Here is a 21,584-nt window from a genome sequence, read left to right on the forward strand (position 1 = left end):
AAGAAAACCCTGTTTTTTTATGGAAAAAATACAAAATATGCAATAATTTCACACAATACTATTTTTAAGTGGAATATTTGAGATTATATAATAATTGGAGCCTTAAAAAGGTCAATAACTCATAACAACATTGATTTTAATTCATTATTATTTTTTGAGCAATGACACTTAAAAACAAATCACACTAAAATGATTAAGGATCCAAATAATTATAGTGTTAAAAAATAAAAATACATTTTTTTTTTACTGTTTACTTTTAACACAATAATCTCGAGATCAACTTCAGATCTATCCGTCAATTATACGTTTTATTGTTGTTTATGTTTTTCGTTTGTTCCTTTTAGGCCCTTTAAAAAAAAACAGCTCAGTTTTTTTATATGGCAAACACAAAATATGCAACATTTTCCCCAAAAGATATATCAAATGTGACGTAATTGGAGCCTTGAATAGGTCAATAATTCATAATGACATTGATTTTGATTCATTATTATTTTTTAAAGAAAGAAACAGCCTGCATGGCAGCGTTGTGTTATTAGAGTAAACATTGCGACATTTTCTTGTTACATTTCACCTGTTTGCTCTTTTATACCACTTATCATGTTTTTTATTTTTATTTTATTTTTTTTTAAAATGTGCCGTGGGGCCGTTAAAAAATGACCTGCGGGCCGCACTTTGGACACCCCTGATACATACAATAATACACGGTGTATTTATGTACTCACTGTTGGACAATGTAGGCCTGAGGCTGGCGTTGAAGAGTCTTTGCTTTGGCCCGTCGGTCCTCAATGTCCTGCAGCTTCACTTTGAAGGCGACGACGTCCTGCAGGCTCTTCAGCAGGAAGATCCCCCTGCCCTGGTTTAGAGCAGTAGGCTTGCAGATCCACATTTGACCATGATTGTTGCTCACACCTGACAAAAAAAATACACAATATCACTCATATATGACCAAATGCAATTTGGGTAGATGTGAATGCTGAAAAGCCAAACTGAAATGCTAACAGTTAGCACGCTAGCCAGATAGTGTCAAGTAACAAAATACAGCATACTTGCCAACCTTGAGACCTCTGATTTCGGGAGGTGGGGGGCGTGGTTGGGGCGTGGCTAAGAGGGGAGGAGTATATTTACAGCTAGAATTCACCAAGTCAAGTATTTCTTCTTTCGCAGGTATACCCAGAAAGGTTTCGAGTACCACCAAAAAAACTGAATCTCTGAAGACAGTATAAAAATCTGTGTTAAAGGTGTACAAATACTGTTTGTATAATAAGCATGTTATTGTTTACAAATGAGGGTTAAGAGTTCAGTACTAAAAAAAAAAAAAAAAAGAATGTGGCTTAAGTACAGTTTTTTAATTGAGCTGCTGCATTTTTTTGGTTGGGTTGTTTATTTATTTTGAGTAACTTCTACATTTCTAAAAGGGGAGGAATGTAATAGAGTGATCTATGTTTGTCTGTTGCCATCTCCTGGCGAATGTTGACTATAGCGTACTGGGGTTACTTTTTGGTTGGCCAACGATTTACGTGGTGTTGCGCACCTGACGTCAAGTGTGTGAGTCTGTTCTGAAGTCAACAGTAAAGAGACGTACTTCATCACCTCGCCCTCCAACTCAAAATATTACAACAACATTGCTGTTTACGGCAGATGAACTGCTTTACGGTAGAATAAAACATGACTGCTATTGTTGTGTGTTGTTACCGCGCTGGGAGGGCGTTAATGAAACTGCCTAACAATAAACCCACATAAGAAACCAAGAACTCGCCCTCGATCATTCTACAGTTATAACGTGTTTGGGCAGGCACGCTGTTTATATTGTGGGAAAGCGGACATGAATACAGGCTGTTGACACGTCACTCAGGTCCGCATGGAGCTGGAGGGGGCGTGGCTTCCAGCTCCGTCTGAATTTCGGGAGATTTTCGGGAGAAAATTTGTCCCAGGAGGTTTTAGGGAGAGGCGCTGAATTTCGGGAGTCTCCCGGAAAATCCGGGAGGGTTGGCAAGTATGAAATACAGTCGCGATGAAAAGTTTACATACACTTGTAAAGGACATAATGTCATGACTGTCTTGAGTTTCCAATCATTTCTACAACTCTTATTTTTTTGTGATAGAGTGATTGGAGCACATACTTGTTGGTCACAAAAAAAAATTCATTAATTTTGGTTCTTTTATGAATTTATTATGGGTCTACTGAAAATGTGACCAAATCTGCTGGGTCAAAAGTATACATACAGCAATGTTAATATGGAGGTATCAATATTCTGGTTCCTACATTATATATCAATATATATCAATACAGTCTGCAAGGGATGCAGTCCGTAAGCACACATGATTGTGCGTGCTGAATTTGGACGTAATCCTCCTTTTTCATTGTCCCATTTACTCTCTGTAAAGCACCAGTTCTATTGGCAGCAAAACAGGCCCAGAGCATAATACTACCACCACCACCATGCTTGACGCTGGAAATGGTGTTGCTGGGATTAAAGGCCTCACCTTTTCTCCTCCAAACATATTGCTGGGTATTGTGGCCAAACATCTCACTTTTTGTATCATCTGACATCACATGGATAAAGATAAGACCTTCTGGAAGAAAATTCTGTGGTCAGATGAAACAAAAATTGGGCTGTTTGGCCACGATACCCAGCAATGTTTGGAGGAGAAAAGGTGAGGTCTTTAATCCCCGGAACACCAAACCTACCGTCAAGCATGGTGGTGGTAGTATTATGCTCTGGGCCTGTTTTGCTGCAAATGCAACTGGTGCTTTAAATGGGACAATGAAAAAGGAGGATTACCTCCAAATTCTTCAGGACAACCTAAAATCATCAGCCCGGTGGTTGGGTCTTGGGTGGAGTTGGGGGTTCCAACAGGACAATGACCCCAAACACACATCAAAAGTGGTAAAGGAATGGCTACATCAGGCTAGAATGAAGGTTTTGGAATGGCCTTCCCAAAGTCCTGACCTAAACGTGTGGACAACGCTTAAGAAAAAAGTCAGTGTCAGAAAACCAACAAGTTTAGCTGAACTGCACCAATTTTGTCAAGAGGAGTGGTCAAAAATTCAACCAGAAGCTTGTGGATGGCTACCAAAAGCGCCTTATTGCAGTGAAACATGTAACCAAATATTAACATTGCTGTATGTATACTTTTGACCCAGCAGATTTGGTCACATTTTCAGTAGACCCATAATAAATTCATAAAAGAACCAAACTTAATGAATGTTTTTTTGTGACCGGCCGTATTGGCATGTGTTGCAATGTTAAGATTTCATCATTGATGTATAAACTATCAGACTGCGTGGTCGGCAGTAGTGGGTTTCAGTAGGCCTTTTAACAATCTCAATGAACGCTTATTACCTGATGTTTGCCTTTGTTGCCTTCCATATTTAACATTATGAAACTAATTTGGTCCCACTAAAGTTACAAGCATACCTGAATAAGCCCCAAATTAGGTTGGAATCACAAAAAGTTGAAGAAATAGTATGAAAATAGACATATGACTTAACCACATCCACTGTTGTTGGTGCCTCAGCCCCGCCCCTATCGCTATGACAACAGCATGTTCCCCTGGTGATTTTATCAGGGCCTCATGGGAGGTGAAGTGCATTATTTTTCCACTGTTCTCCACCTTCATTAAACCATCGCCAGGACACCTGGTGTCTTAACGCCACCATGCACAGCTTCTTGCGTTTTGACTCTTGTTTGATTGAGGATCCTACTAAGGATACAAGAAATAATAATGCAGTGGCACCTCCAGTGAAGAATATCTCAACTTAAGAGTGTTTTAAAATAAGAGCTGTCTCTCGGCTAATTGTTAAGGTTTAAGTTGCAAGCAAAAATTTGAGTTGCAAGCATCCCTGCCAGCAAATGTCCCAGTGAACGTCGAAAGATCCGACCAAAACATCCGGTCCTACTGGCTAATCGACTTATAGCTAGAGATGGACATAACCTTGTTGTCCAACCATGGGAAGGAAGAAAGCGAGCGTAGAGGACAGTGCTGAGAAGAAGAAGTGGATGATATTCATTAAAAGGGAACATTATCACCAGACCTATGTAAGCGTCAATATATACCTTGATGTTGCAGAAAAAAAGACCATATATTTTTTTTACCGATTTCCGAACTCTAAATGGGTGAATTTTGGCGAATTAAACGCCTTTCTAATATTCGCTCTCGGAGCGATGACGTCACAATGTGACGTCGCATCGGGAAGCAATCCGCCATTTTCTCAAACACCGAGTCAAATCAGCTGTTATTTTCCGTTTTTTCGACTGTTTTCCGTACCTTGGAGACATCATGCCTCGTCGGTGTGTTGTCGGAGGGTGTAACAACACGAACAGGGACGGAATCAAGTTGCACCAGTGGCCCAAAGATGCGAAAGTGGCAAGAAATTGGACGTTTGTTCCGCACACTTTACCGACGAAAGCTATGCTACGACAGAGATGGCAAGAATGTGTGGATATCCTGCGACACTCAAAGCAGATGCATTTCCAACGATAAAGTCAAAGAAATCTGCCGCCAGACCCCCATTGAATCTGCCGGAGTGTGTGAGCAATTCAGGGACAAAGGGCCTCGGTAGCACGGCAAGCAATGGCGGCAGTTTGTTCCCGCAGACGAGCGAGCTAAACCCCCTGGATGTCTTGGCTCACAGCGTCCCTTATGACACCGAAGATGATCAAGAGAAGAATATCGACCCTAGCTTCCCTGGCCTGCTGACATGAGGGTATGTCTACAGAATATATTAATTGATGAAAAGTGGGCTGTCTGCACTCTCAAAGTGCATGTTGTTGCCAAATGTATTTCATATGCTGTAAACCTAGTTCATAGTTGTTAGTTTCCTTTAATGCCAAACAAACACATACCAATCGTTGGTTAGAAGGCGATCGCCGAATTCGTCCTCGCTTTCTCCCGTGTCGCTGGCTGTCGTGTCATTTTCGTCGGTTTTGCTTGCATACGGTTCAAACCGATATGGCTCAATAGCTTCAGTTTCTTCTTCAATTTCGTTTTCGCTACCTGCCTCCACACTACAACCATCCGTTTCAATACATGCGTAATCTGTTGAATCGCTTAAGCCGCTGAAATCCGAGTCTGATTCCGAGCTAATGTCGCTATAGCTTGCTGTTATTTCCGCCATGTTTGTTTGTGTTGGCTTCACAATGTGACGTCACAGGAAAATGGACGGGTGTATATAACGATGGTTAAAATCAGGCACTTTGAAGCTTTTTTAGGGATATTGCGTGATGGGTAACATTTTGAAAAAAACTTCAAAAAATATAATAAGCCACTGGGAACTGATTTTTAATGGTTTTAACATTTCTGAAATTGTGACAATGTTCCCCTTTAAATTAAAAGACATCTAAATCACCACTGAGCGGGTCGTCAACTTGGAGAAGCATTCTGAGCGTATCAATGCTCGTCTGCACCGTACTGAAGCAGAATGAGTCCAACGCCAGCCAAAGACGTTACAATAAAATCAAAACAGTAGATATTTATTCATGAAAATATGGAAAGGCAGCTGATGAGAGTGGTGAGGACGGCGGAAAAAATCATCAGGACTCCTCTTCCTCCTATCTAGGAGATCGCAAAAAGCCGCTGCCTGACCAGGGCTCAGATAATCTGCAGAGACTCCTCCCACCCCCACCAAGGACTGTTTTCACTGCTGGACTATAGAAAGAGGTTCCGCAGCCTCCGTAGCAGAACCTCCAGGTTCTGTAACAGCTTCTTACCTCAGGCCGTAAGGCTCTTGAATGCATCGTAATAATCTCCTCAAATCCCCCCAAAAATGGATTAACTCGCTGGAATATAAAGACAACATAACATACATCCATAAACCTGGATGCATATGCAAAAGTGCAATATATTTATCTGTACAGTAATCTATTTATTTATATCTGCACCTTATTGCTTTTTTATCCTGCACTACCATGAGAAAATGCAACAAAATGTCGTTCTTATCTGTACTGTAAAGTTCAAATTTGAATGACAATAAAAAGGAAGTCTCAGTCTAAGTCTAATGGTGTGTTTGATGGAAAAGCAGCTTAAAAGGAGAAAACCTACAAGTCCACTCTCCAAGGAAAATACTGTACATTATTATTACATTACTTCATAAAACAACTGTAGTTCGTTGTAGGTCATTACATTGTATTGTTTTTATACAGTATTTATTATCTAAACGTTTATTTTTTTCATTTTGAAAGCCATGTTACATGTTAGGCAGCATGGTGGCACAGGGGTTAAGTTAAAGTACCCATGTTTGTCACAAACACACTAGGTGTGGCGAAATTGTTCTCTGCATTTGACCCATCACCCTTGATCACCCCCTGGGAGGTGAGGGGAGCAGTGGGCAGCAGCGGTGGCCGCGCCCGGGAATCATTTTTGGTGATTTAAGCCCCAATTCCAACCCTTGATGCTGAGTGCCAAGCAGGGAGGTAATGGGTCCCATTTTTATAGTCTTTGGTATGACTCGGCCGGGGTTTGAACTCGCAACCTACCGGTCTCAGGGCGGACACTCTAAACCACTAGGCCACTGAGTAGGTTAGTGCATGTGCCTCACAATACGAAGGTCCTGAGTAGTCCTGAGTTCAATCCTAGGCTCGGGATCTTTCTGTGTGGAGTTTGCTTGTCCTCCCCGTGACTGCGTGGGTTCCCTCCGGGTACTCCGGCTTCCTCCCACTTCCAAAGACATGCACCTGGGGATAGGTTGATTGGCCCTAGTGTGTGAATGTGAGTGTGAATGTTGTCTGTCTATCTGTGTTAGCCCTGCCATGAGGTGGCGACTTGTCCAGGGTGTACCTCGAATGCAGCCGAGACAGGCTCCAGCACCCCCCCACGACCCCGAAAGGGACAAGCGGTAGAAAATGGATGGATGGATGGATGTTACATGTTAGAATTATGCTGTCTTAGGGAGGACAAGCACCGATTCAATTCATTTTGATTCATTTCAATGGGAGACGTTGATTTGAGATACAAGAGTTGTGAGTTAAGAGCTCCGTCACAGAACCAATGAAGCTGGTAAGTTGAGGTGCTACTGTGCTTTTTAGTTTTACCTCCCTGCTGTGCGAAGAAATCCTCTCGCTCTTGTTTTACGTCCATACGGAAGGTGGTGGGAATAAACTCCTCGATTTTCAGCCTCCTGTGCAGCACAACACAATGACAGGCCATATTTGAGACTGAATCAGAAATACAAACCCCGTTTCCATATGAGTTGAGAAATTGTGTTAGATGTAAATATAAACAGAATACAATGATTTGCAAATCCTTTTCAACCCATATTCAATTGAATGCACTACAAAGACAAGATATTTGATGTTCAAACTCATAAACTTTTTTTTTTTTGCAAATAATAATTAACTTAGAATTTCATGGCTGCAACACGTGCCAAAGTAGTTGGGAAAGGGCATGTTCACCACTGTGTTACATGGCCTTTCCTTTTAACAACACTCAGTAAACATTTGGGAACTGAGGAGACACATTTTTTAAGCTTCTCAGGTGGAATTCTTTCCCATTCTTGCTTGATGTACAGCTTAAGTTGTTCAACAGTCCGGGGGTCTCCGTTGTGGTATTTTAGGCTTCATAATGTGCCACACATTTTCAATGGGAGACAGGTCTGGACTACAGGCAGGCCAGTCTAGTACCTGGACTATTTTACTATGAAGCCACGTTGATGTAACACGTGGCTTGGCATTGTCTTGCTGAAATAAGCAGGGGCGTCCATGGTAACGTTGCTTGGATGGCAACATATGTTGCTCCAAAAGCTGTATGTACCTTTCAGCATTAATGGCGCCTTCACAGATGTGTAAGTTACCCATGTCTTGGGCACTAATACACCCCCATACCATCACAGATGCTGGCTTTTCAACTTTGCGCCTATAACAATCCGGATGGTTCTTTTCCTTTTTGGTCCGGAGGACACGTCCTTTTTGGTCCGGAGGACACAACGTCCACAGTTTCCAAAAACAATTTTAAATGTGGACTCCTCAGACCACAGAACACTTTTCCACTTTGTATCAGTCCATCTTAGATGAGCTCAGGCCCAGCGAAACCGACAGCGTTTCTGGGTGTTGTTGATAAACGGTTTTGCCTTGCATAGGAGAGTTTTAACTTGCACTTACAGATGTAGCTACCAACTGTAGTTACTGACATTGGGTTTCTGAAGTGTTCCTGAGCCCATGTGGTGATATCCTTTACACACTGATGTCGCTTGTTGATCCAGTACAGCCTGAGGGATCGAAGGTCACGGGCCTGGCTGCTTACGTGCAGTGATTTCTCCAGATTCTCTGAACCCTTTGATGATATTACGGACCGTAGATGGTGAAATCCCTAAATTCCTTGCAATAGCTGGTTGAGAAAGGTTTTTCTTAAACTGTTCAACAATTTGCTAAACGCATTTGTTGACAAAGTGGTGACCCTCGCCCCTCAAGTGGTGACCCTCGCCCCATCCTTGTTTGTGAATTACTTGAGCATTTCATGGAATCTACTTTTATACCCAATCATGGCACCCACCTGTTCCCAATTTGCCTGTTCACCTGTGGGATGTTCCAAATAAGTGTTTGATGAGCATTCCTCAACTTTATCAGTATTTATTGCCACCTTTCCCAACTTCTTTGTCACGTGTTGCTGGCATCAAATTCTAAAGTTAATGATTATTTGCAAAAAAAAAAATATTTATCAGTTTGAACATCAAATATGTAGTCTTTGCAGCATAGTCAACTGAATATGGGTTGAAAATGATTTGCAAATCATTGTATTCCATTTATTTTTACATCTAACACAATTTCCCAGCTCATATGGAAACGGGTTTTGTACATTAAGGCTAAAAACTTAACATAGTGATACAATTGCCAATAATAACTACATGTTTAGTTTGACTTTAAACAGAACAAACTCTGCCTAGCAACAAGTGGCCATGTAGATTTCTGCCTTGATCGGAAGCTTCGCTACATCTTGCTCTTACCATACTGTTGTAGTGTGAATGTGTGTTGTTGATAAGTAGGCAGAAATCTGACCTGAGTGCTCGGCTGTGCTTGACTTTGCTGCTGACTCGGTCGTACTCTCTTAGACTGCTGAGCAGGCCGATCTTGGTGGTGAGCACATTGTTGTTGGGGATCTGATACACCAGCTGTTCACCTACGAGTCACATGGGTGGGAAAAGTCCGTCCGATGCTGACGATCACTGAAGTTAAGTCTCTCCCACTACCTTTTCTGAAGTTGCGGTAGGTGGACGGAGATTTGTTCTCACACCACTTGAGTTTGAAGTCGGCTGTGTGCTTGTTGTAGATTCTCTTCCATCCTCTCTTTTCACAGTAGGCGCTCACTCTAGAGGGCAAAGGAATGTCATCACAATCACTACGAGAGCACATTTGTCACCATTTTGTGGACAACATGAGTGACTTAGGCCAGTGACCATGGAATATACTTTCGAGAATAGTGTGCACAGCGTGCAGTTATATTACCCAATCTAAACAACCTTCCTTAGTCATGGCGCAAAAAATAAATAAAAAAATTCAACCAGCACAAAAAGTCAACAAATATGTCAACCTGCTTACTGAACTTTGTGGATATTATTAAAAAAAACGGCCAATCACCATTAAAAAAAAAACCCTAATTTTACCCATTTAAATCCATTGCTGCTTGATATTTCCGATTGATTACAAAACTTTAAAGAAGCTGTCACAAACGTAAACAAGGTAGGAGTAGAACTTTCACATGCTCTTAATATTCAATTCTAATAATCACTAATGATGTGTACACACACACACACATATACATATATATATATATATATATATTATATATATATATATATATATACATACACACCGAATATATATATATATATATATATATATATATATATATATATATATATATATATATATATATATATATATATATATATATATATATATATATATATATATATATATATATATATATATATATATATATATATATATATAAAATGTATATATATATACACACCGATATATATATATATATATATATATATATATATATTTACATATATACACCGGTATATATATATATATATATATATATATATATATATATATATATATATATATATATATACCGGTAAGTCATTTTTTTAGCCCAATGCAGCCCCAAGTCAAATAGTTTGGACACCTCTGTTCTAAAGATTGACTATGGGTAATTAATCTTTAATATATCGGTCAATTTTGTCAAGATTGGCGTTTGTGGAGCCATGTTGTAAGCAGTTTTTGTTTCAGATTTCACCGCCAAACCCCATCCACACTCTTTGGCGAAAACTCACAATCTTCAGAATTTAACATTGTCGATCTGTGTCGTACACCTAGCCCAATTTTGGTGGCAATCGGATAATTACCCTAAAAGCAATTCCTTCTTATATGACCCCTGGTTACGAGGGGTGGGTGCCTTTCACATTTGTACCAATTCCCAGCAGGCCTACCTGTGAATCGATACTGGTACTCAATACCAATTTTTAGTATTCATGTGTTTATAAATGTTATTTTAATAATAAGATCTTATTTTTTCATTTAACAGTGAGCTGATAATGTTAACTGTCCTGTCGAGTTGTTATATATGGCTTTATTATACTTCTGAGCCTCATTTGCAAGTATAATATAGTAGACTTTGCATGCAGTTGTAATTCCAAGACATTAAATGTCAGTAATCTATAGGCTACGACGTTTTGCCCTGTCAGAAAGTAGTTTTTGCCGTGAAGCTGAATCTAGTCTTTTGTCGTACCCTCAAAAGTGTTTGTATTGTAAATATTGTAAGGCTGAAACGACGCGTCGACGTAGTCGACGTCATCGGTTACGTAAATACGTCGACGTCGTTTTTATGCTTCGACGCGTCGCATATTTACGTCACACTGCCGTCATGGCGGAGCGCAAAGCAGATGATGCGAGCGGTGCGAGCGAGGGAAAAAAAGCACGCCAAAAGTCGTCAAAAGTGTGGGAGTATTTCAATAAACAAATGTATATAATTCGGCATTATTTCGGCCAGTCGGCTTATAAAATCAGAGCCGATCAGTTTACGTTCGCGCGCAGGTATAACGCGGCGCGCTCCTGTCTCATCTGCTGGTGCGCGAGCCCGGTAATTAGACCGCTGTGTCAAATCAAGGAGTACAAAAGACGCCAGCGCAGAGTGGAAAAAGGTTTAGTTCATTACAGATAACCCAGAGTTGTGCCAAAAGTATGTAAGATTTAATATTTCTCTTCGTGGGTGTGGCACACCTGTTGCGCTGGTGAGATGGGAGGGGGGGTTGTGTGCATGTAACGTGCTTAGTCTGGAGGCTAAATACACACAGTGTGTTATGTAACTGTTGTTTAGTGTTGATATTCTTTGCTTAGTTTGATAAATGTTGGAGCAGTTTGCTTCATCAGGAGGGTGAAGTCGCTCAATTTAAAGTGTTGGATTTAACTGTGTTGGTGAGGGCGTAGAAAAAGGGGCATTTTTCTACCAGTAGACAGCGTTTAAGATTGAGTGTTTCCCTGCTAAATTAATAATATATTTATATTGAATATGGATTTTAAATATGTATCTAAATAGGTGGTTAATTGGTTAGGTATTTATGTATTTGCATATTGGGTTTTCTGTTGCATTTATCTATTGTGTTTCTGGTGTTAAATGTATTTTATATGTATCTTGGTGCATTTATGTTGAGACAATTTATTTAAAATCTGTTTTAACTTAAAGGGAAAAGATGTGTCAATTTTCTTGCACTTGTTTAATGGTTAAGAGTTTGATAGCTAATTAATAGTTGTAAATTATGGGATTGATAATTGATTGATTTTTTACAGCATGTTAATCTTGTGGTGTTTTGTCCTTAAAGGTTTTTCACCTACTAAAGAAGCTAAAGGCTACTAAAGGCTACTAAAGACAGCTAATGACAGCTAAAGAAACTAAAGTCTATTAACACTGCTAAAGACTGCTAAAAAGACTAAAGAAGAAAAAAGAAGCTGTTTCTTGGTTGGAAAAACTGTTGCAAACTAAAGGAAAATAAAAGGAAAAAGTAACTACGGTCTGGTCTTTTGAGTGAAATCCAGAAGCCACATTCAGCATTGGTACATCCCTTCAAGTGTGGGATAAGCACAGCGAAAAAAGCAAAACACTTGACAGTTGTTGTATGCACACTGTGTCGAGCGGAAATGGCCTATCATAGCAGCACAACGGCTATGAAGGAACATTTGAAAAGAAAACACCCGACAGCGTTCTTGCCATCACCATCAACTAGTCAATCGTCCGCGTGAGTATACATTGTCATCATTACACAAAATCATGAATGTGTCATTTGTATCTGCGTTGTAAATTCATAAACTAAAACACTGTTTCGCTCTGAGAGGCGCGTTTGGCATGCCTGTTCAGTGTTTACAAAGACGTGCTCCTCTTTAACGCTAACGTTAATTAGTTGTGCAAATACCTTTTACAACATTAACAGTTACATATACTATGTACAAACCAACAATTAACTTTCACTTTAATCATACTATCATTGTTGTGTTATTAAGCAAAATAAGCAATACTTTTACTTTTGTTGAAATGTTTACACTGTTACAGAATATTTCGTTTTGCACTTTTTTGTATTGGATGTTTATCTTTATTTTTGCACATTTTAAAGCAAAATAAGCAATACTTTTACTTTAGAAATGCTTATACTATTGCAGAATATTAAGATTTGCACTGGATGTTTACTTTTATATTTGCACATTAAAAAGCAAATAAGCTACTTTTAATTTTGTTAAATGTTAAAAGTTTTAAATGTTTACATTGTTACAGAATATTTTGTCATGTTGTTGTCAATGTTGACTGAGTGGCCATACTTTTTTTTTGTATATAAAAGTCATGCCTTTTGAAAAAACTGGCCAACATTTATTTTTTCATCTTCATTTTAAATAAAAAAAAATAATCGGTAAAAGGAAAAATAATCTATAGATTAATCGAAAAAAATAATCTATAGATTAACCGATTAATCGAAAAAATAATCTATAGATTAATCGATAGAAAAATAATCGTTAGCTGCAGCCTTAAAATATTGTATTTATTTCACAATCGATTGTAAAGTGCACCTTATTTGTAGTATTCATCACCACATTTAGAGGTGTGATATAGCCATGTAAAATCACAAATGCTAATCAGTAGCATGTTTACGGAAAATGCAATGTAAATTAGCAACGAGCTAGCGCATTTTGAAAATTGGAGCCTTACTGGTTGGCAAGTGTTTTCCATCAGGCATACATGTTTTGTTGGCATGGATAATGGCAACATTACCTAGAGCAGTGTTTTTCAACCACTAGTGTGGTTGAAATTCATCTCCCACGGTGTATCTAATTTCACCTGTTATGGTTAAAAATATTTTTTGCAAACCAGTAATTATAGTCTGCAAATGATGTGTTGTTGTTGAGTGTCGGTGCTGTCTAGAGCTCGGCAGAGTAACCATGTAATACTCTTCCATATCAGTAGGTGGCAGCCGGTAGCTAATTGCTTTGTAGATGTCGGAAACAGCGGGAGGCAGCATGCAGGTAAAGAGGTGTCTAATGCTTAAACCAAAAATAAACAAAATGTGAGTGCCCCTAAGAAAAGGCATTGAAGCTTAGGGAAGGCTTTGCAGAATGAAACTAAAACTGAACTGGCTACAAAGTAAACAAAAACAGAATGCTGGACGACAGCAAAGACTTACTGTGGAGCAAAGACGGCATCCACAAAGTACATCCGAACATGACATGACAATCAACAATGTAAACACAAAGAAGGATAAAAACAACTGAAATATTCTTGATTGCTAAAACAAAGTAGATGCGGGAAATATCGCTCAAAGGAAGACATGAAACTCCTACAGGAACATACCAAAAAAAAGAGAAAAAGCCACCAAAATAGGAGCGCAAGACAAGAACTAAAACACTACACACAGTGTAGGCGTGTCTTAATGAAATTAAACAATGGATGTCCGCTAACTTCTTGCAACTCAACGCCAAGAAAACGGAAATGCTGATTATCGGTCCTGCTAAACACCGACATTTATTTAATAATACCACCTTAACATTTGACAACCAAACAATTACACAAGGCGAATCAGTAAAGAATCTGGGTATTATCTTCGACCCAACTCTCTCGTTTGAATCACACATTAAGAGTGTTACTAAAACGGCCTTCTTTCATCTCCGTAATATCGCTAAAATTCGTTCTATTTTATCCACTAGCGACGCTGAGATCATTATTCATGCGTTCGTTACGTCTCGTCTCGACTACTGTAACGTATTATTTTCGGGTCTCCCTATGTCGAGCATTAAAAAATTACAGTTGGTACAAAATGCGGCTGCTAGACTTTTGACAAGAACAAGAAAGTTTGATCATATTACGCCTATACTGGCTCACCTGCACTGGCTTCCTGTGCACTTAAGATGTGACTTTAAGGTTTTACTACTTACGTATAAAATACTACACGGTCTAGCTCCGTCCTATCTTGTCGATTGCATTGTACCATATGTCCCGGCAAGAAATCTGCTTTCAAAGAACTCCGGCTTATTAGTGATTCCCAGAGCCCAAAAAAAGTCTGCGGGCTATAGAGCGTTTTCTATTCGGGCTCCAGTACTATGGAATGCCCTCCCGGTAACAATTAGAGATGCTACCTCAGTAGAAGCATTTAAGTCCCATCTTAAAACTCATTTGTATACTCTAGCCTTTAAATAGCCCCCCTGTTAGACCAGTTGATCTGCCGTTTCTTTTCTTTTCTCCTCTGCTCCCCTTTTCCTTGAGGGGGGGGGGCACAGGTCCGGTGGCCATGGATGAAGTGCTGGCTGTCCAGAGTCAGGACCCGGGGTGGACCGCTCGCCTGTGCATCGGCTGGGAACATCTCTGCGCTGCTGACCCGTCTCCGCTCGGGATGGTGTCCTGCTGGCCCCACTATGGACTGGACTCTTACTATTATGTTGGATCCACTATGGACTGGACTCTCACAATATTATGTCAGACCCACTCGACATCCATTGCTTTCGGTCTCCCCTAGAGGGGGGGGGTTACCCACATATGCGGTCCTCTCCAAGGTTTCTCATAGTCATTCACATCGACGTCCCACTGGGGTGAGTTTTTCCTTGCCCGTATGTGGGCTTTGTACCGAGGATGTCGTTGTGGCTTGTGCAGCCCTTTGAGACACTTGTGATTTAGGGCTATATAAATAAAGATTGATTGATTGACACAGGAAAACAGCAAAAAAGTCAAAATAAGTCATGGCGTGATGTGACAGGTGGTGACAGTACACCTACTTTGAGACAAGAGCTATATTGATGCATGCTTGGTTATGGTTTAAAGTCATATCCAACAATTGCGACGACGACTTTTTACTGTCAACTGAGTTTAGTTTTTTAATGATTTCCGCTGGTGGTGTGCCTCCGGATTTTTTCAACGCAAAAAATGTGCCTTGGCTCAAAAAAGGCTGAAAAACACTACCCTAGAGTGTCTGACTGAGCAGAGTGTTTGAGCCGGCCGAATTTGCAACCGGATGTTACATTCGGTTTTACATCAGTACCAGTAGTACAGACGAAATTCACTCAGTGCCTAAAAAAGTACCCAATTATATATCCATCCCTACTGATAACATACAAAATAATTGAAAAGTGGCACAGTCCAACCAAAATGGCTGGCTCTCTTTGCATTTCACTTTGTCGTTCATCCTGTTATAACAATTGATTGATTGAGACTTTTATTAGTAGATTGCACAGTACAGTACATATTCCGTACAATTGACCACTAAATGGTAAAACCCGAATAAGTTTTTCAACTTGTTTAAGTCGGGGTCCACGTTAATCAAGTCATGGTAAATGCGTATTGGATCTTGTGTCCATTGCCAGGGCTGCCCTTACCGATACGCGGATCTCCCGTTAACGGCAAATAAAATGTCAGTTAATGAATGACAGGATCCATCCATCCATTTTCTACCGCTTGTCCCTTTTGGGGTCGAGGTGGGTGCTGGAGCCTATCTCAGCTGCATTCGGGCGTAAGGCTGGGTACACCCTGGACAAGTCGCCAACTCATCGCAGTGAATGACAGGATGCTTCATATAAAATGTCACCGCAAACTAATTCCTAGCCTCTTCCTGCTCCATCACTCCATCACACAAAGAATATAATGGCACATTTCCAAGTATTACCCTTGTTGTTAAGTAAAATAAAAAACACATGCACCTGGGGATAGGTTGATTGGCAACACTAAATTGGCCCTAGTGTGTGAATGTGAGTGTGAATGTTGTCTATCTGTGTTGGCCCTGTGGTGAGGTGGCGATTTGTCCAAGGTGTACTCCTGCCTTCCGCCCGAATGCAGCTGAGATAGGCTCCAGCACCCCCCGCGACGCCGAAAGGGACAAGCGGTAAAAAATGGATGGATGGATGGATTTCATAACACGCAGTGCACAAAGCATGATAGTCCATAGATGCATGCGTGGAGGAGTTTGTCGTGGATGGCCATGTGACCCAGAGATGTATTATCGGCCGGGAAATGCGTTAAAATGTAATATCGGAAATTATCGGTATCTTTTTTTTAATTATCGGTATCTGGGTTGTTTTTTTTGTTTTTTTTTATTAAATCACAATAAAAAACACAAGATACAATTACACTTACATTTTACCCTCATTCACACAAAAGGGTTGTTTCTTTCTGTTATTAATATTCTGGTTCCTACATTATATATCAATATATATCAATACAGTCTGCAAGGGATACAGTCCGTAAGCACACATGATTGTGCGTGCTGCTGGTCCACTAATAGTACTAACCTTTAACAGTTAATTTGACTCATTTTCATTAATTACTAGTTTCTATGTAACTGTTTTTATATTGTTTTACTTTCTTTTTTATTCAAGAAAAATGTTTTTAATTTATTTATCTTATTTTATTTTATACATTTTTTTTTAAAGTACCTTATCTTCACCATACCTGGTTGTCCAAATTAGGCATAATAATGTGTTAATTCCACGACTGTATATATCAGTATCGGCTGATATCGGTATCGGTAATTAAAGAGTTGGACAATATCGTAATATCGGCAAAAAGCCATTATCGGACTCTCTAATGTGACCCAATACTTCTGACCATATATCGAGCTACTATACCAGGTGTCGGCAACCCAAAATGTTGAAAGAGCCATATTGGACCAAAAATACAAAAAACAAATCTGTCTGGAGCCGCAAAAAATTAAAAGCCATATTACATACAGATAGTGTGTCATGAGATGTAAATTGAATTAAGAGGACTTAAAGGAAACTAAATGAGCTCAAATATAGGTACAAACGAGGCATAATGATGCAATATGTACATATAGCTAGCCTAAATAGCATGTTAGCATCGATTAGCTTGCAGTCATGTAGTGACCAAATATGTCTGATTAGCACTCCACACAAGTCAATAACATCAACAAAACTCACCTTTGTGCATTCACGCACAACGTTAAAAGTTTGGTGGATAAAATGAGACAGAAAAAGAAGGGGCATAAAACACGTCCTAGAAAGTCTGAGAAAGTTATATAAGTAAGCAAACTACGTGAGTTCAAGGACCGCCAAAATTAGTAGGACAAAATGGCGCTCGCCAAATAATTGAATCAGTGAAGCATTATTGGATAATGGCTTTTTGCCAATATCCAATATTCCGATATTGTCCAACTCTTTAATTACCGATACCGATATCAACCGATACCGATATCAACCAATATATACAGTCGTGGAATTAACACATTATTATGCCTAATTTGGACAACCAGGTATGGTGAAGATAAGGTACTTTTAAAAAATAAAAATAAAATAAAAATAAGATAAATAAATTAAAAACATTTTCTTGAATAAAAAAGAAAGTAAAACAATATAAAAACAGTTACATAGAAACTAGTAATGAATGAAAATTAGTCAAATTAAGTGTTAAAGGTTAGTACTATTAGTGGACCAGCAGCACGCACAATCATGTGTGCTTACGGACTGTATCCCTTGCAGACTGTATTGATATATATTGATATATAATGTAGGAACCAGAATATTAATAACAGAAAGAAACAACCCTTTTGTGTGAATGAGTGTGAATGGGTAGTGTCACACCTGGGTGAAATCTTGTCTGGGTTTCGTCTGTTATGTTTTCTTGCCATTTCCTGTTTTATTTTGAAAGGTCAACTCTCCCTCTCTTTTCAGGTCACTTGCTCTTCCTCCTGTTTCACTGGTCTGATGTCTCTCCTGATTGCCTGATTGTTCCCACCTGTGTCACACGCCCTCATGTGTATAAATGTCTCGTCCTCCTCTTGTCTTGTGCCAGAGTGTCTCGTTACTTCATGTGCGTACCTCCAGTGTTCCCTTGCCACAGCATTGTCCACAGCCACGTTTCTTGTATCTTTTTTGGATCCATGGGAGTATTTTGATTTGTAAGTTTTCTCAGGTAAGAATAGCTTCCTAGTAGTGATGGGTTGATGAGGCGTCATGAAGCGTTTCGACACATTGCAAAACTGTATTGATACTGTGTCGATACTGTGTCACTAAATACTGACATCTGCTGGACATTAAAAATCCCTAAAGGCAACCTATGGACCGACTCAACTGACACTGATTTTATGACCGAGTACAGTGGTTCTCAAATGGGGGTACGCGTACCCCTGGGGGTACTTGAAGGTATGACAAGGGGTACGTGAGATTTTTTTTAAATATTCTAAAAATAGCAACAATTCAAAAATCCTTTATAAATATATTTATTGAATAATACTTCAACGAAATATGAATGTAAGTTCATAAACTCAGTGAAGCACAAGCTCAGGTTTCTCACTAAAATGTCTGTCAAAAAGAACTGTGAAAAGAAATGCAACAATGCAATATTCAGTGTTGACAGCTAGATTTTTTGTGGACATGATCCATAAATATTGATGTTAAAGATTTTTTTTTTGTGAATAAATGTTTAGAATTAAGTTCATGAATCTAGATGGATCTCTATTACAATCCCCAAAGAGGGCACTTTAAGTGGATGATTATTTCTGTGTAGAAATCTTTATTTATAATTGAATCACTTGTTTATTTTTCAACAAGTTTTTAGTTATTTTTATATCTTTTTTTCCAAATAGTTCAAGAAAGACCACTACAAATGAGCAATATTTTGCACTGTTATACAATTTAATAAATCAGAAACTGATGACATAGTGCTGTATTTTACTTCTTTATCTTTTTTTTTTCAACCAAAAATGCTTTGCTCTGATTAGGGGGTACTTGAATTAAAAAAAATTCACAGGGGGTACATTGCTGAAAAAAAGTTGAGAACCACTGACCTAGTATATACAATAATATAAACCAAGTCATTGTATTTCATGTAGGATTATTTCATAACTTCATTTAAATAAAAATATATTTTTTGTCTTTTTTAGATACAGTCAATAAATAATGTGAACATGTATCATAACATGGAAATCTAAGAGAACGTGTTGTGAATGAGGATGCTTGTGGACCTGGAAAAAAAAAAAAAAAAATTTTTTACACATTTTTATTTTTAAAAAAACAGTTTTTCCAACGTATTCAATTTTAGACGCTTTCTCTTCTTAATTATTATTTCTCCGGCTGTAGAAAAGATCCGCTCACAGGGCACAGAGGAGGCGTCAGTGCGACACAGTTCGCGTATCGGTCACGTGACCAAAACAGTTCATTATCGGTCACGTGACTTTCTAAAAGCGGTACACGCACCGACACAGGGTTTCGCTCTATGAGCTCGATGCATCGGTGTTGCCGGACCCATCACTACTTCCTAGCATCACCTCCATTGGAGCGGTTTTTGTTATACTTAGTTTTTTGTTCATAGCCCCTTTTTCCCTCCGTAGACGGAGCGTTTTTGAGTTATTGATATTTTTGTTAGTTTAGAGCTCAGGTCAGTTGTGTTTTTATAGCCTGTTTATTTCTCCTAGTGATGGGTTGATGAGGCGTCATGAAGCGTTTCTACACATTGCAAAACTGTATTGATACTGTGTCGATACTGTGTCACTAAATACTGACATCTGCTGGACATTAAAAATCCCGACAGGCAACCTATGGACCGACTCAACTGACACTGATTTTATGCCCTAGTACAGGGGTCACCAACCTTTTTGAAACCAAAAACTACTTCTTGGGTACTGATAAATGCGAAGGGCTACCAGTTTGATACACACTTAAATAAATAAATATATTGTCATTTGTAAGTTACACGTAAGTGTGATTTAAACAAGAACAGCTAAATAAATAAATGTATATATATATAAAAAATTGGGTATTTCTGTCTGTCATTCCGTCGTACATTTTTTTTTCCTTTTACGGAAGGTTTTTTGTAGAGAATAAATGATGAAAAAAACACTTAATTGAACGGTTTAAAAGAGGAGAAAATACGAAAAAATTTAAAATAAAATTTTGAAACAGTTTATCTTCAATTTCGATTCTTTATAATTCAAAATTCAACTGACTAAAAGAAGAGAAAAACTAGCTTATTTGAATCTTTTTGAAAAAATTAAAAAAAGAATTTATGGAACATCATTAGTAATTTTTCCTGATTAAGATACATTTTAGAATTTTGATGACATGTTTTAAATTGGTTAAAATCCAATCTGCACTTTGTTAGAATATTTAACAAATTGGACCAAGCTATATTTCTAACAAAGACAAATCAGTATTTCTTCTAGATTTTCCAGAACAAAAATTTTAAAAGAAATTCAAAATACTTTGAAATAAGATTTAAATTTGATTCTACAGATTTTCTAGATTTGCCAGAATAATTTTTTTGAATTTTAATCATAGTAAGTTTGAAGAAATATTTCACAAATATTCTTCGTTGAAAAAACAGAAGCTAAAATATTTATTATTCTTTACAATAAAAAATAAATAAATTTACTTGAACATTGATTTAAATTGTCAGGAAAGAAGAGGAAGAAATTTAAAAGGTAAAAAGGTATATTTGTTTAAAAATCCTAAAATCATTTTTAAGGTTGTATTTTTTCTCTAAAATTGTATTTCTAAAAGTAATAAGAAGCAAAGTAAAAAATAAATGCATTTATTTAAACAAGTGAAGCCCCATCCATCCATCCATTTTCTACCGCTTATTCCAAGTGAAGACCAAGTCTTTAAAATATTTTCTTGGATTTTCAAATTCTATTTGAGTTTTGTCTCTTTTAGAATTAAAAATGTCGAGCAAAGCGAGACCAGCTTGCTAGTAAATAAATCAAATTTAAAAAATAGAGGCAGCTCACTGGTAAGTGCTGCTCTTTGAGCTATTTTTAGAACAGGCCAGCGGGCGACTGATCTGATCCTTACGGGCTACCTGGTGACCGCGGGCACCGCGTTGGTGACCCCTGCCCTAGTATATACAATAATATAAATCAAGTCATTGTATTTCATTTAGGATTATTTCATATCTTCATTTAAATAAAAATATATTTTTATCTTTTTTAGATACAGTCAATAAATAATGTGAACATGTATCATTACATGGAAATCTAAGAGAACGTGTTGTGGATGATTGTGGACTGGGAATTTTTTTAATTAAATTTTTTTACACATTTTTATTAAAAAAAAAAGTTTTTCCGACGTACTACATTTTAGACGATTTCTCTTCTTAGTTATTAT

The 21,584-nt window shown here is 38.3% G+C and overlaps 1 protein-coding gene across 7 annotated transcripts in view; it reads right to left on the reverse strand.

Moving 5' to 3' along the window:
* The window catches only part of ttll10 (tubulin tyrosine ligase-like family, member 10), a 109,767-nt gene that overhangs the window by 10,147 nt on the left and 78,036 nt on the right, over positions 1-21,584 (reverse strand). For all 7 annotated transcript variants that reach the window (XM_061975191.2, XM_061975201.2, XM_061975207.2 and 4 more), the window contains 4 exons: positions 9,182-9,300; positions 8,991-9,111; positions 7,032-7,117; positions 723-909 (listed from right to left, as the gene is read on the reverse strand). In XM_061975191.2, the coding sequence (XP_061831175.1) occupies positions 723-909; positions 7,032-7,117; positions 8,991-9,111; positions 9,182-9,300 (513 nt within the window). The remainder of the gene's footprint in view (positions 1-722; positions 910-7,031; positions 7,118-8,990; positions 9,112-9,181; positions 9,301-21,584) is intronic.

Source organism: Nerophis lumbriciformis, linkage group LG01 (genome assembly GCF_033978685.3).
Source record: "Nerophis lumbriciformis linkage group LG01, RoL_Nlum_v2.1, whole genome shotgun sequence".
Taxonomy (NCBI): domain Eukaryota; kingdom Metazoa; phylum Chordata; class Actinopteri; order Syngnathiformes; family Syngnathidae; genus Nerophis; species Nerophis lumbriciformis.